Source organism: Canis aureus, chromosome 25, assembly GCF_053574225.1.
Source record: "Canis aureus isolate CA01 chromosome 25, VMU_Caureus_v.1.0, whole genome shotgun sequence".
NCBI classification, from domain to species: Eukaryota; Metazoa; Chordata; class Mammalia; order Carnivora; family Canidae; genus Canis; species Canis aureus.
Window position 1 is genome coordinate 45,230,984 of NC_135635.1, and position 14,239 is coordinate 45,245,222.

Sequence of the window (14,239 nt, forward strand, 5' to 3'; positions counted from 1 at the left end):
TCATGACATATTTTCCCCTTATATGCAGAGAAGTCTCAGAATCTTTTAGGTACAGCATTTTGGGCAGTCATGTCAATCAGTTGGCATGAGAGCGGAAACTTAGTTGTTGTCTATCACTGGTGTGATAATGGAAAGGACATAGATTTTGGAATTCAGCAGAGATGACAGCCCAGACAGGTACAAGCTTTGTAGCATTGAACAAGCATGCTCATCAGGTCTTGTTTGGTTGTGAAGGACAGAAACCCAATTCGAGCTAGCCCAAGCTAAGTTCCTTAAGTAATATAACCAGAAAGCTCAGAGTCTGGCTAGATGTGCAGCCCAAGGAGATTGTTGGGGTCTGTCCCTAGTACAGAGCTAGGTCATCGCTCATCCCCTGGGTGGTGGTGGTGGGCAGCACGGGGCTAGTGGTGGACGTGATAGGGTCTAGATAGCAGGTCACACGGGGAGCAGAAGTTTTCTTGAAGGTCGAACACTGAATGATCAATCCAAGATAAGAGCAGGGAGGGGTGGCTGGGAGAGGTGCCAGGTGTTTATCTGAATACTAGTGAGTTGCAGCGAGGAGAGGAACGGGGCCCCACGAGGCCATCTATTCTGGGCTGAGCAGCTTCTGTAGAAGATCCTTGTGTACACTGGGCAGAGAGGAGGGTCCTTATGGGGAGCCTTGGAAGTGACATATGTGCACTGGTCTGGCTGCTCCAGTTGTCTCTGGGCAACTGACATGGCATCCAGATGCCAGGCTCGCTGCCCATGCTGTCACCCTTTTCTCTGCTGCTTCTCTTGATCCCACTGCACCCGACCAGGTGACAAGCCTCAGGGTCATGCCTCTTTTTTGGGACATTCAGGTCTGGGCCCAGGCTGAATCAATCCTGGGTAAACCTTGTAGGATTCTAGGGTGAGACATCCAGGTGACCAGACTGAGGAGTACCCACCAAGTATGTATAGTATCTGAGGGGCACACTTGAAGGCTTCAGTTGCCTTTAAACCAGAGAAGTGTGGATGTCTCTACTCCGGATTTCACTGGTCCCTATGGAGGTTTCCTCCTTGACAGCGACCCTCTGTCACTACCCGACCCTGTCAATCCCTGCTGTACACAGCCCCCTTCCCCAGATATCAAAGTGGTGTATAGTAGCAAGCACCCGGCTCTCTCCCACCGTTTCTAGGGATCAGGAATTGCTTGGGCTCTCACAGGAGGTTGCAGTCAAATGGTAAGCAGAGCAGCTGGAAGGCTCCTGGGAGTCCCACCCTGCATGTGGGCTCTCCACATTGGCTAGTTTGGGCTTCCTCACCCCATGGTAGCCTCAGGGTACACTGCATTGTTTTGAAAGTCACATACTGTCATTTCTTATGTATTTAATAGGTCAAAACAGTCACTGGAGACCAACCCCCTTTCAGGAGGAAGGGACATAGATCCTCTTTCTTAATGGGAGGGATGTCAGAGGATTTGTTGACATTATGTAAAACCATCACAGCCCTCTGTCCCCTTCTATCCAACCAACACTCATTGCCCAGATGGGTTTGAGGTATCTGGATGTGACCTTATTTTGGTCCAATTCCTTCCTTTTGTTACTTTATTTTTAGTTTTTGGAACTCTGGTGCAGAGACTTGAGTGAATTACACTCTTCAGTCCATTGTTCATTTGTCATCATTGATTCATGCAATGATTCTCTTTTCATTCATTCATTCATTTTTCATTTTTATCCCCATATCCTACTTTCCTCCTCACTTTCCTTAAACAACCATTCTCTTATATTTAATGAATATCCTTTATTTATATGTATTCTTATGAATGTCACTGACATATATGACATTGAATATGCGCCGTTTTCTGCATCCTCCTTTTCTCACTTGCTCCAAGTTTCTAGGTCCATACATGTACCATACATGTATGCTGTAATGCATGGTACATCTCCTGTCTTGTTGCCTAAAGTGAGTCAGTGAGACTGGAGAGGAGGGGTGACGTGTCCAAGGTCACACAGCCAAACTAGAACAAGAATAGTTTTCCTGACTCTTTTTTCTCGGCATCACACAGTAATTTTTTCATGTGCCATATCCCAGGCTCTTGCCATAGTTCGAAGTAAGACTTTTTAAAAAACTGCGAGTCTGGGTTCCTTTTCCAAGCTCTCCTGTCTTCTCCCTAGTAACTGCCGTCCTCTGTCCTCTCCTGCAGGTTCCAACTATGGGAGCCCACGCCCAGCTCATGCCAACATGAACGCCAATGCAGCTGCGGGACTCGCCCCTGAGCACATCCCCACGCCGGGTGCGGCCTTGTCGTGGCAGGCGGCCATCGATGCAGCCCGGCAGGCCAAGCTGATGGGCAGCGCCGGCAACGCGACCATTTCCACGGTCAGCTCCACGCAGCGGAAGCGGCAGCAGTATGGGAAACCCAAGAAGCAGGGCAGCACAACGGCCACGCGCCCACCCCGCGCCCTACTTTGCCTGACTCTGAAGAACCCCATCCGGAGGGCGTGCATCAGCATCGTCGAATGGAAATATCCTTTGTGCTCTGGGCTGGGCAGGGTGCCCCAGGAGCCCCAGTGGGGCCAGCCCCACGTACTCTCCCAGGTGGTGAGCTGTGTTGGCTGAGCTCAGACCAGCTACATCCTCATCACTGGGGCACTGTGTAAATACAGAACTTTAGGCCCTACCTTAGACTTGATGAGTCAGAATGTTTGGGGAGAGGGCCCAGGAGTCTGCTGGAATAACAGGCAGGGTCCCCATTTCACATATTTTTTTTCATACAGTGTGCACCCATTTGAGAAAACCTAAGAGGTTGTTATAAAATATCATCTCACCTGGCTGAGCCTGTCTAAGGATCTGCTGGTGCATTGGGTGAATAGTGGTTACATGCTGCTCCTCCAGAGCCTTCTTTGCCTCCCATGTCATGGTACTGGTGTAATTTCATGACCTTCCCTGTCTCTAGGGTGAAGGAGACCAAGAAGTGCAAGAGGATATTGGTTAGTGACCCTGGCTTGTGGTTCAAGGCTTAGGAGCCGTGGTTCTCAAACTTGGCTGCACGTTGGCATTGCCTGGAAAGTTGTAGCAAAATACAGGCACCTGAGCCCCATGCAGGCATATTTTAAAGGTCTCCAGATGACTCTCATGTGTAGCCAAAGTGGAGAACACTGGCCTGGAGTTTTAAACATAGATCCACTTTGTATGTGTAGAACCTAGTGAGTGGGTCCTACAGAGAAAGTGGCTTTGAAGGGCCAGGCTCTCACTGTGGAATTACAAGCCTCACAGGAATTGTGGGCTGGTGGAGATCGAAAGGAACTTCAGGATTAGTAGGTCCACCCCTGACTTTGCCCAGCGATGACATTGAGCCCTATATGGTCATATGGTCAGTGACAGGACTAGAACCCTGGTACTTAGTGTTGGGTATTTTCATAGTGAGAATTCATTTAGGTACTGCTACCACGTCTCCTGAGGCTCAGGATGAGCTCAGCATTTCCACTGAAAGATTTAAGGCCTTACCAGGTAGTGGTTGAAAGAAGCCAAGAAGATGGCTTGGGAGAGAAAAGCTTTTGTTCAGCAAGAAATCTCAGTTCTCTAAATATTTGAGCCCCTCAACTCAAAAAGTAACTTTGAGAGAACCCGTGTGAGCTGAGTGCGGCCATCTGTCCTGAGTGGCCAAGTGTGCTTCCCGTTCCCAGAGGAGTGGGTGAGAGGCTCAGCTCTGGGAGGCCCCAACATGCTGCTGTCATAACTGCTCAATCAGAACCAGGTAGTGGGAGAGCTGTGGGCCTCGTGGATCAGGCTCCCACAAAGGGGAGGGCACCAAAGCCTGGAGAAGCTGAAGATCTTGCCCAGATCACACAGCCTGCAACCAATAGAGCTGGATTCAAATCTAGATTCCCCAAGCCCTAAATCCATGCACTCCCTATGCATTCCCAGTACAGAGGAGACCTACTACGATAGATGTTCAGGGGATGCCATCCAGCCTACTGGGATATGGTGGGACCTGGATCTCTGGGGCTTGAACCATGCCCCATTATGGCTCTGTCACCTGTGTTCTGAGGGGTTAGGGGTCATTTGAATCACCAGAGCTTTTGTTTTCTCATCTCTAATGGGGAGTAACCAAGGTCAATACCTTCCAAATGGAAGGGCTGCAGAGTCTGTCCATGGAAACTGGTTAAAAAGCCACAGGAGGCCTGAGTCAGGGACTCATGAAAAGATTGTTGACTAAGTCAGCAGCAGTGTTACCAAGGCCATAACCCAGAGCCACCTGTGGTACTCAGTCCCTGCATTGCACCCCCATGTTGGGCAGAGGGGTGCTGCAGCCACTCCACCTGGGGGAATGTGCCCTCTCCCCTGCAGGAAAGGAGGCAGCCAGCCTCCGCAGTGCTAGTCAGATGGCATTCCCCGATTGCCTTGGAAGGGTAGCTGGACAGGTAAGGAGATGGTCTGGTGTATCTGCTAGTCAGCGTTCCTTGAAAGAGTGGAATCTGATGCTGTCATTAAGAAGGAAAGACAGTTTAAAAATGACCTGGCTGTCACAGGGTGACATAGTATGCTTCCAGGTCTTACCTGGCTTCTCCACTTTGCAGCTGATGGCTTTTCTTATCTGCCTGCTTTGTTTCTTTACATGGTATCTTCTCTGGCAGTAAGGCAGGCATTTTTAGCATAAGATGATGGACAGATAGCCCAGGTTGGGGGAAGATGTAGAATTGATAGTGTAAGAAACACCCCAGGCTTAGCCATCACCCACTTTGGTGGAGGGAACAAGTTGACATTTGAAGACTGGATATATGAGGTCTGGCTCAGTTGAACTGATGTGCTCTGGCCCTGGTGGTGGGAGCGCAAGGGACCAGATGATGGGAATGAAACCGACCAGCCCCTGGGCCGAATGTGAAGTGGATAAAGGGCTAGGAGGGAAGGGGTTTTGTGGTAGGAGGTCTAAAGTAATAACTTTCTAAAAATGCTTTAAGGTAACTTCAGGATAGAGCAGTGTAGAAGAGTCCTTGCAAACTCATACTTTGGAACCAAACTTCCTGGGTTTGAATCCCATCCTACCACAAGCTGTGTGATGCTGGGCAAGTTAACATTTCACCTGTTTCCTTATTTAAAAATGAGGATGATGGTTATGTACTCAGAGTGTTTGTGTGGAGCAGTTAGAGCAGAGCCTGGCACTGAGTACACTGACAGTGTTGGCTCTCTCCTTCCTGTGGCTATCACCGTCCTCATCAACACCACCACTGTCATTACTAGTTCCTTGGCCAACTCAAGGCGCAGCACAGAGTCTTGGAGAAGATGAGTCAGGGGGGCAGGTTCTGGACCTGGCTCTGTAACTTGTCAGCTTGGAGTCTGGGAGGGGTCATTTTCTTTTCTCTGTCAAGTTGGGGGTTAGACCACATATTGTCTTCTTGATATCAAGGCACAGGCAGAAAATGATAAGCTTCATGAGGTGTGCTGGGTAAATGGACCCTTGGCTATGTCTGTGGGGCTGAGACGGATCGATAACCAGCACACCAGCTAAAGCCTTGACTAAGATGCCTTCCAGGCCCAGAGTTGCCCTGTTAACACAGGTCAGAGGCTGTTCCCAGCAGGGGAATGGATGCTGGATTCTGTGGTCAGGGAATCTGAGTTCTGGTCCTGATTGGAAAGTACCTGCTGTGGGGTCTTGGGAACATGACTCAGGCTCTCTGGGCCTCAGGGGTTTGGACGAGATGACCTCAGAGTTCTGTCTCCTTGCTTTGGTTCATTAACTTTGAAGACAGGTTTCCCTGGGACACAAAGGCGGTTCCTTCTTTTTTTTTTTTTTTTTATTTTATTTTGGCGGTTCCTTCTTCCAGCAATTTCTACCCTCTTCCCTTCCTCATCTTGTTAGGCTCCATGGCTGAGGCTGGAAATTTGGCAGTGTGGGGGAACCCTGGGAGATGGGGCCTGAAGAGCATACACTGGCCTTCCTCTGAAGCCTCCCCTTTCTGGCCTTCATTTGAGGGTGCAGGATGGAAGGATAATTATTATATTAACTCATTTTTCTCTTGAGAATGTGTCCTGCCTGATAGTTTGATAAAGAAATCTGGGCACAAGAGCCTCACTGATACTGCTAGTGAGTGAGCTTGGCTTACCCTCTAGATCCCAGCACACACATATGGGAGTGAGGAGGACTTAGAACATAAGCCCTGCCTAACTGAAGGCAGGGCCTCCACCCACTGCAGAAGGTTTAGGTTTCCCACACAGACCTGGGCCGTGGAGGAAAGACAGTTGCTCGGCTCTGAATGCAAACTACACGTGCTGCCATGCTCTTGAGGGTCCAGAGCTCTTAGCTGTCTTCAGATTCTGTGGAAGATGTCAAAAAATAAAGTGGAAGGAAAAGAAAAAAGGACCACTTTAAACTTCAGATTAAAAGATCAAAAGCGAATGTCCAAATTTCAATGAAAATTCATGAAGTCAAGTCTGTCTTGCCTCTCCCACCCCTAGCTCAAGGCCCCAGGTGGCAGCGTGGAAACCACGAGAGAAGGGGTATCTAGGGGACGGTCCGTCCCCACCGGAGCTGGCCCTGCTCTGTAGAAGCAACCCTGAACATACATGGGGGAAAATGAAGTCCGGTGCAATCTAAATAAATAAAAGAAGAAGAAAAAAAGTTTTTAGAAATCTGTTTACTCTGGCACGCGACTGGCCTCCACTGCTTTTGACATATTAGGAAAAATTTTGGCGGGGACCCATTAGAAGCACTTAAAAAGGCATATGTTTCTTTTCAGAATACAAGGGGCTTGGAATGTATTGTTTAAACAAAATTCTTATGAATCTTTGATTCATTTAAAAAATATATATGTATGTTTGTTTCACTTGTGCTTTCTGTAGCATTGACTTCCTTAACTCCCTTCCTCAGACCATTTGAAATAATTATTTTACTGACTATTTTTGCCAATTGTGTGGCCTTAGCGATCTATATTCCCTTTCCAGAAGACGACTCCAATGCCACCAATTCCAACCTGGTAAGTCCACCGTCCCAAGTCTCTCTCTGCTTTTCTTTCCTGGTGGAGGGTCGAGCTTGGATGACACACGGATTCAAGCTGGAATGTGTGGAGAAGTGAGATGTGTGTTTGACATGCACAAAAGTGCTGCTGAGCTCAGATCTCAAGTGCTGTTGCTCTTTATTTAAATCAGCACCTGTCTTATCACAGCCCATTTTCAGAAAGAATATTCCAATTAGGTGGTAGTGAGCTGTGTGTGAGTGTGTATGTGTTTTGAGGGCTCCAAAATGTGTTGCAAGTGCAGGTGTTTGCAGGAGCAAGCTTTTATTATTGAATGATTTTTGTATTTATTTTAAGTGACTGTGTCCCATTGGTAGGGTTTGCTCAGGTGATCTGTAGTATCACGGCACGAGAAGCAATTTCTAGGAAGCTTTTAGGAAAGTTTCCTTTTGCAGCCAAGATGCATTATTTAGTTGAAAAGGTTTTATTTTCTTGGGAAAGGCAGCTTTCCATTTGGATTGTTGGGAAGCCAGCGCTGGCAATTTGGGTTTAGAATTTGTCCATGGAAAAAGCGCGGACTGTGTTTACTTTTGGCTGAGCGTGAAGTCATTACAGAGGCCTTTACTCTGTCTGGGCATGGGAGGAAAAGAGCTCTGGAATGCAGTTGGCAAAATTGGGGCAGCCACAGGCGGTAGGAAAATCCTGTGTCTCTCTCTCTCCCCGCACAGAGACACCATAACTTTTCATGTGATTCCCCAAAGCGCATCTATCCCTGCCAACAGCACCTAACCCTAATTAGCGAGGTTGCAATGTCTGATGAGATCGGCTTGGAAAGAAGTGGAAGGGTCACAAAATTCTCCTTCCTGTTGTGGCTGGCTGCTGATGGCATCACAGCTGTCATTCTTTTGCTTTTTAACCTTCAATGTTGTCTTTAGCCCCTTCAGCACCTAAATCAGAGGCGCGTTTTAAGCTTCTCCACCGTCTCCCCCAGTTCTGACCGTCTGCCCCAGCCCCATATTGGGTAAGGTGTTCTGGTGCGAGCTGGGCTGCTGCATCTTGGGGCTTGGCTGGGCCGCGTGTCGGGGACAGGTTCCAGTGAGCTGGAACAGCGAGCTCCGAGTGATGACATGGCCAGAGTCGGCAGGCTGAGCGTTAGCTGCAGTCCACACGGCTTTCTGAGGCATGACCTTGTCTCTTAACAGGCAAGAAATCTTTACTGTGTTAGAAGAAATACAAGCAAAAGTGTCTCCCAAATGGCCCTTGGAGGAGAGGGAGCCTCTTGCGTTGGCTCTTCTTCTCTGTGCATTCACCTCCCTCTCCTAACACGGGTCCTCCCGAAACCCCTGCAGCTTCACACTTAATCTGCAACTTAAAAAAAAGAATCTGTGTCTTATTCCGCAGACAGTGAGGCTTTGAGTGTACTCTAGGCAAAAGCAATGGGGAAAGTGGGTAGAGAGTTTGCGCTTATTCTCTGCCCCAGCTCTCCCCCCCCACAGAGCTGGGGGGGGGGGTGTTGTTTAGCAGCACCAGGGGGGCGCTGCACGAGAGGGGAGCCTGGGCTGCTCTGTCAACTTACTGCCAACTTATTGCTGAGCCAGAGTGGATGTTGCCGGGTGCAGGGACTGCTGGAGGGACAGTGGATTTTTAAAATCCCACTGCAGAGTGATGGAGGTGTTGTCAAGCCAGATGGTGGTGATGGTTGCACAGCTGTATAACTGTACTAACCATCATTGAGTCGTGTACTTAACAGTGGGTGATTTTTACGGTATGTAAATTATACCTCAATAAGGCTGTATTTTTATAAAAGAATGACACCAGCATGCAAGCCCAGGCCTCTCAAGGCCTCACAGTATCAGTTGCTTCTTGCTCTTTTATTCCTTGCAAATGAAGGGGGAGGCAAGATAGATGGAGGGAGAGGTGATGGGGACAGCCAGTGAACTTTGTCCGTGCCATTACACTAGGAATTCGGGGGTGTAGAACAGAGAGTGCAAGGTGCAAAAGGGACTTCTAGTTGCTAGAGCAGTTCTGTCCTCTTTTAAGGCACAGCTTGGCCAGTGACTTACTAAATGAAAGAAGCGTGCTCACATTTCCTTTATCTCCAGTACAAACACACACACACACACACACACACACCCAGACACACGCAAACGCAGACACAGATACATATGCAGACACACACAGATGTATGCATGCACAGACACACATACATACACGGACACACACATGGATAGACACACAGACACATGGACATGGACATGCAGACACACACACAGACACACACAGATGTATGCATGTATAGGCACACATACACGGACACACACAGATAGACACACAGACACATGGACGTGTACACGCAGACACACACTGACACACACAGACACACATACATATGCAGACACACACATGGATAGACACACAAACACACGAATATGTACACACAGACACAGATATGCAGATACACACATAGGAACACACCCAGACACACACCCAGACACAGATGCACACACAGACACACACGTGCACATATAGACATACATACATGACGTGCACATGGACACGCACGGACACACAGGCACACTCTTTCTTGCTCCTGCCCTATCCCTGAACTTCCTTTAATATATATAATTTTTTGATTTTGAAATTTTTTTTCAAGAAGAGTCTGCATTTGCCACCTCTGCCAGTTTGTTTTTGCTCCCTCTTCAGCTCCGAGTGCTCTGTGCTCCGTCCCCATCTCTAGAAAGTAAAAGATATGGATCTCAGTTGCAAACTCAGGATGGAAAGAAATGCAACTTGGTTTTGCTTTCCCATGACCAAGCATCCTGTCTAATTTGTGACTCCAGTCGGCTGGTGGCATGAACGTCACGTCTATAAGCGCAGGGCTCTCAGCCTCTTCCCTGGAGCTGCAGCTTACAGTCACTGTCTTATGGAGCTAAGGGGACATGCCACTCCTGCTGTGGTTGATCCACACTGTGCAGGTGGCCTTATCCCTCCTGGAAGGGCCTTGGTCTTTGATCCATGCAGGCCCTGTGGTCTCTCATTCCCAGCATGGGGTCTCTTGATCTGCAGCTCTGGACCTCTCCTGGCCATGCTGGGGCTGGGAACGGGGACACAGTGAAGATTTAATAGGCCCTTTTCCAGGGACACACCCCAGGGTCACTCATTTTTGTTTCCTGGCTGATGCTCCCAGGTTCACCATCTTGGGATCTTTTTTTGGGGCAAATGGCCCAGCAGAATCCTCCTGTGGTTTTCCAGACTGCCCTCCATGCCCTGACCTACATTTCTTGAACTCGGAAGCCATGATGTGACTTTTGTCCTCTGCGTTCCACTGTGTCATACCTTCCCTGGGATGATGAAGGCCACTGACTTCGCGGGACGGGGGCACAGTGCCTAAGGGGTATTAGAAAACCCCTGAAACATACAGCCAAGCCAAACCCACACTGGTTTATAGGTGAGGCTATTACTCCACTCTCTGGATGTAATCAATATGAGCATTGTGATTTGGGCCCTCCTCTTCCCTCTTCTCTCTGCAGCATCTTATGTTGTGAGATGCCCCTTTGCAGAACTCTTTTGACCCATGGCTATGGGACAGTTACTATTAAGTCTCATCCTATCTCTTGCCATTTTTTACCTGTTTCTGCTAGTTTCTCATCTTGCTTCTACAGGAACTTTTACCAGGTCTCTGTCCTGGTCCTCTAATTTTCTCTTTTTATGGTCTCCCCTGGGTGAGCTCGGCTCCACAATTTCACGTTCCCTTTCTCTAGTAGGTTGTTCCTAGATTTCTGTGTCCAGCTCTGAGCTCTTTCTTAAGGCCTGGACTAGTATTTCCTAGTGGACCGGAGCGGGGACTCCTGAACTGGCTTGATTATTATGACCACTTGGATAGCTTCAACAGAAAGATCCCAATGCTTTGGTACATCTGATTCAGATTTAGTAGCTCAGGGACATGGCCTGGGACTATGCATTTGAAAACTTCCTCATGGGCTGGAGTTGGGGGGCTGTTAATTGGTCAGGTTGACTACTGACTTTTTGGATGGAGCTAAATTTGAGTTGGGCTGACAAGTGTTCCTGTCTTGGCCTTACTACATTGTATCTTAATCTGGATCTTAGTGTGGAGTTGTTTAGCCTTTCTGAACCTCCGATCCCTGGTCTGTAATATGGAAGTAACGCTCCCCTGTGAGGTTCTGGGGAAGAGCAAGGCAGACAGCAATCCTGGAGTACCCGGTGTGGTTTTGGCACACAGTGACCTGTGCCAGGATGTGTTGCAGACACCTCAAACAAGCCCACATAGGACTCAACTTCTCTCTCATTACACAACTAGTCTCCAAAAGGAAGACAAAAGAAACCATGCAGGAACATTGCTTCTGACCTTTGCCTTTAGCTGGTCACTGGCTCTGTTCACCTTGCCATCTTGAACACCTTCTTCCTCTCGCCATACTCATCTGAGCAGACATTCGGATATGGACTTTCTGGTGGCAACATATCACATTTAGCTTCCTTTCTATTTCCAGAGTCATTTGTGTAAACTTTCTCTGCCTTCGTTTTTTTGTCTATAAAATGGGAGTATCTACCTTATAAGTTACTGTGAGTATTAATGAGATGTCTAAGGCTCTGAGAAGAGCCATAGGGAGGGCTCTATGTTGGGGGTTGGTGGCAATGTTGCCATCATGCCATCAATGGCATCCCAGCCCTTCCCAGCCCATCATGGCCTTTTGCCTGGACTATTGCAGTCGCCCCTTGCCTTGTGTTCTATTCCTGGTATTTCCTTCCATGGGTCCGTCTTGTGCTCCTTTAGCCATTTGACAAGCATCCATGCCAAGAGCTAGGCATAGTGTTTGAGATATTTCAAGAAGCAGACAGAAAAGATAAACATATACAGATAGATGTTTGCAAATAATGAAAGGTCTTACAAGGGGTCAGGGTGTCAGGGAGGAAGCAGGGATTCGTTTTGCTTTTGGGAAAGGAATAAGGGAAGGTTTCACAAGGGAGGACATATTTGAGTTGTATCTACTAAAAAGAGGTGATTTCCAGGCCAAATGAGTCATTTCAGGCTGAAGTGTACACATGTACAAAGGCCCTTTATGACTAGAGTTTCAGGTGAATGAGAAGAGCCAGGTGATGGGGGGCTTCCTGGCCCCTGCCAGCAGTTGAGCTTAACTGCAGGTAATGAGAAGATCCTGAAGATCTTAAGAGCAGGAGAGGGCTTGATCTGGGAGTATATTTGAGAAAGTATGTTTTGCAGCATAAGGAACATGGCTACGATGGAGGCCTCAGTGTTTGTGAAGAAGAAAAGAAACTACAGAAATCCAGGTGATCGTGACAACAGGGATGGAGAGGAGGGTGGTGGATTTAGGACTTGTGACCTGGTGGATACCGTTGTTGAAGCAGAGAGCTGAGTCCTGCAATAGTGATTGCCATTGGCCAGGAGGACTTCGGGAGAAAAGTCACATTTAAGGGGAAACACTAGGGGTAAATTTGAGCTTTGTTGAGTGAGAAGCCCATGGAATGTGCACATGGAGATGTCCAGTGGGTGGTAGATATGGTTTAGGGGCTCAGGAGGCAGTTCGTGCTGCAGAGGGAGGAGTGAGAGGATGGATGGAAGGAGAAGCCACCGATGGGGGCTTGGAGCACTGTTAGGATAGACCACACGAGGAGCTGGTGTCCTGGGCTGCAGCCACTGGGCAGATGGAGGGAAAGGGGCCACAGAGGGCATGACCAAGCTTTGGCCTGAGAAGTTGGAGGGAAACTTGCAGGGAGTAGAGCCCCGGGAGCAAAGGTCAGAGTGTTCTCGAAGGTAAAAGAGAGACCAGTTTCTCTCAGCCTGGTCTTTCTGGCAGCCTGAGAGTCCCAGGAGGATGGCCCTGCCCACAGGGGAGGCTGGGCTCAGGGCCCAGCATGGGAGGAAAGGACAGAGGTCCACATAGTAGTCTTCCTGAGGCCCTGAGATAGTAGGCGCATGACGAAGGCTTGTGGAGCGTCACCGTCATGCCAGATCGCAGGCCCTTGATCATTTAGATACCCCTAAAATAAAGCTCAAGAATTCTCCCATTACTTTCATGGCATGGTCCCATCTTTTAAATAAGGAAGTGCTATTTCAGAGGCAGGCTCTCAGAAACAGCAGAGGAGGGACGATGGTGACAGCAGTGGTTGTCTGACCTTGGTGAGTAAGAATCATATGGAGAGCTGGTTAGAATGCAGACTCCCGGGGTTGGTCCCCCCAAACCCTCATTCTGTGTTTGAAGGGGGCCCCGGGAGTCTCGCTGTCAGGGGCTCCCCCAGTAACTGATGAGGGGGCTTGTCATCCTAGAGTGGACCCTCCTTCAGCTGGCCCTCCCCAGTCTGCCACTGCCTACCCACAGCTCTCCCTGGGACACGTCAGCTGCCGAGAGGTTTCCCACTCTGTCGAGTTCAGAACAGACTGTTTAACAAAGCACACTCATGCTGTCACAGAATTAGCAGAGAGTCTTCTTTTCATACACACTGGCAAACTCACATCTGCGCCTGCTCCTGCTGTGGTTTCCCTTGCAGATTTGTCAGCTTCCATACATTCTCCGTCACCTTCTCCTTTCTCCTGCCTCCTTAATATAACCCCCGTTTATTTTTCTAGCACTTTGCTTTCTTCTCATTCCGAGAGATGAAAAGTATTCCGGTATAGAGTTTTGTTTTGTTTTGTTTTTTTGTGGATCTTTCTCTCATTATTTAAAGAAAAGTCTGTTTTATGCTCCACCTAACATATACTTTTGCACCCAAATCCATCATCTTTGTTATCTTTTCCTCATGTTAGCAAAACATAATGAAACCGAACTGGCCCGTGACACGACATTTCTCTCTGTATTCACAGTCTTGTTACTGGCAATGCCACCTGCTCTGCAGCACATCATTTATAATATAGCAGCTATAAACCTATTCCACCAATAACCGTTACCCAGTAGGTACATTGTAGGGTGTCTCTTGAACAACCTCTGGGAGCATGACGACCTCATTGTGTGTGGGAAAACTCTCAGTTCTCTCAAATTCTGAAGTCCACAAAAACTTGGCTTGGATTGAATATTAAGAGAATATATTTGGCATTTGACTTTGTGCTAAGAACAGTGCTGTGTACTTTCTGGAGCAAGAGCAAGGCTCTCCGCAGAGGCAGAGAGGCCAGAAAAGGAGTTGTTTCGGGGCTGTGCTTGCTTGCATCTCTGCTAGGGATAGGAGAGGGCTCAGGGAGATGGGTTTGTCAGAGGCTTTTGAGTTAAGTTAGGAAGAAGGTTGGGATGTCAGATTTTCCCATTTCCTGCTGTAAAGGTGGGACAGTGATTAGAGTTGGCATCATAGGCGGC

General features: G+C 48.3%; 1 protein-coding gene across 40 annotated transcripts in view; it reads left to right on the plus strand.

The window, feature by feature from the left end:
* CACNA1C (calcium voltage-gated channel subunit alpha1 C) overlaps positions 1-14,239 on the plus strand; it is a 746,135-nt gene that overhangs the window by 150,747 nt on the left and 581,149 nt on the right. For 39 of the 40 annotated variants that reach the window (XM_077871648.1, XM_077871650.1, XM_077871649.1 and 36 more), the window contains 2 exons: positions 2,168-2,489; positions 6,833-6,938. In XM_077871648.1, the coding sequence (XP_077727774.1) occupies positions 2,168-2,489; positions 6,833-6,938 (428 nt within the window). Of the gene's footprint in view, positions 1-2,167; positions 2,490-6,832; positions 6,939-14,239 lie in introns of those variants that run through there. The other variant, XM_077871668.1, reaches the window with a different exon arrangement.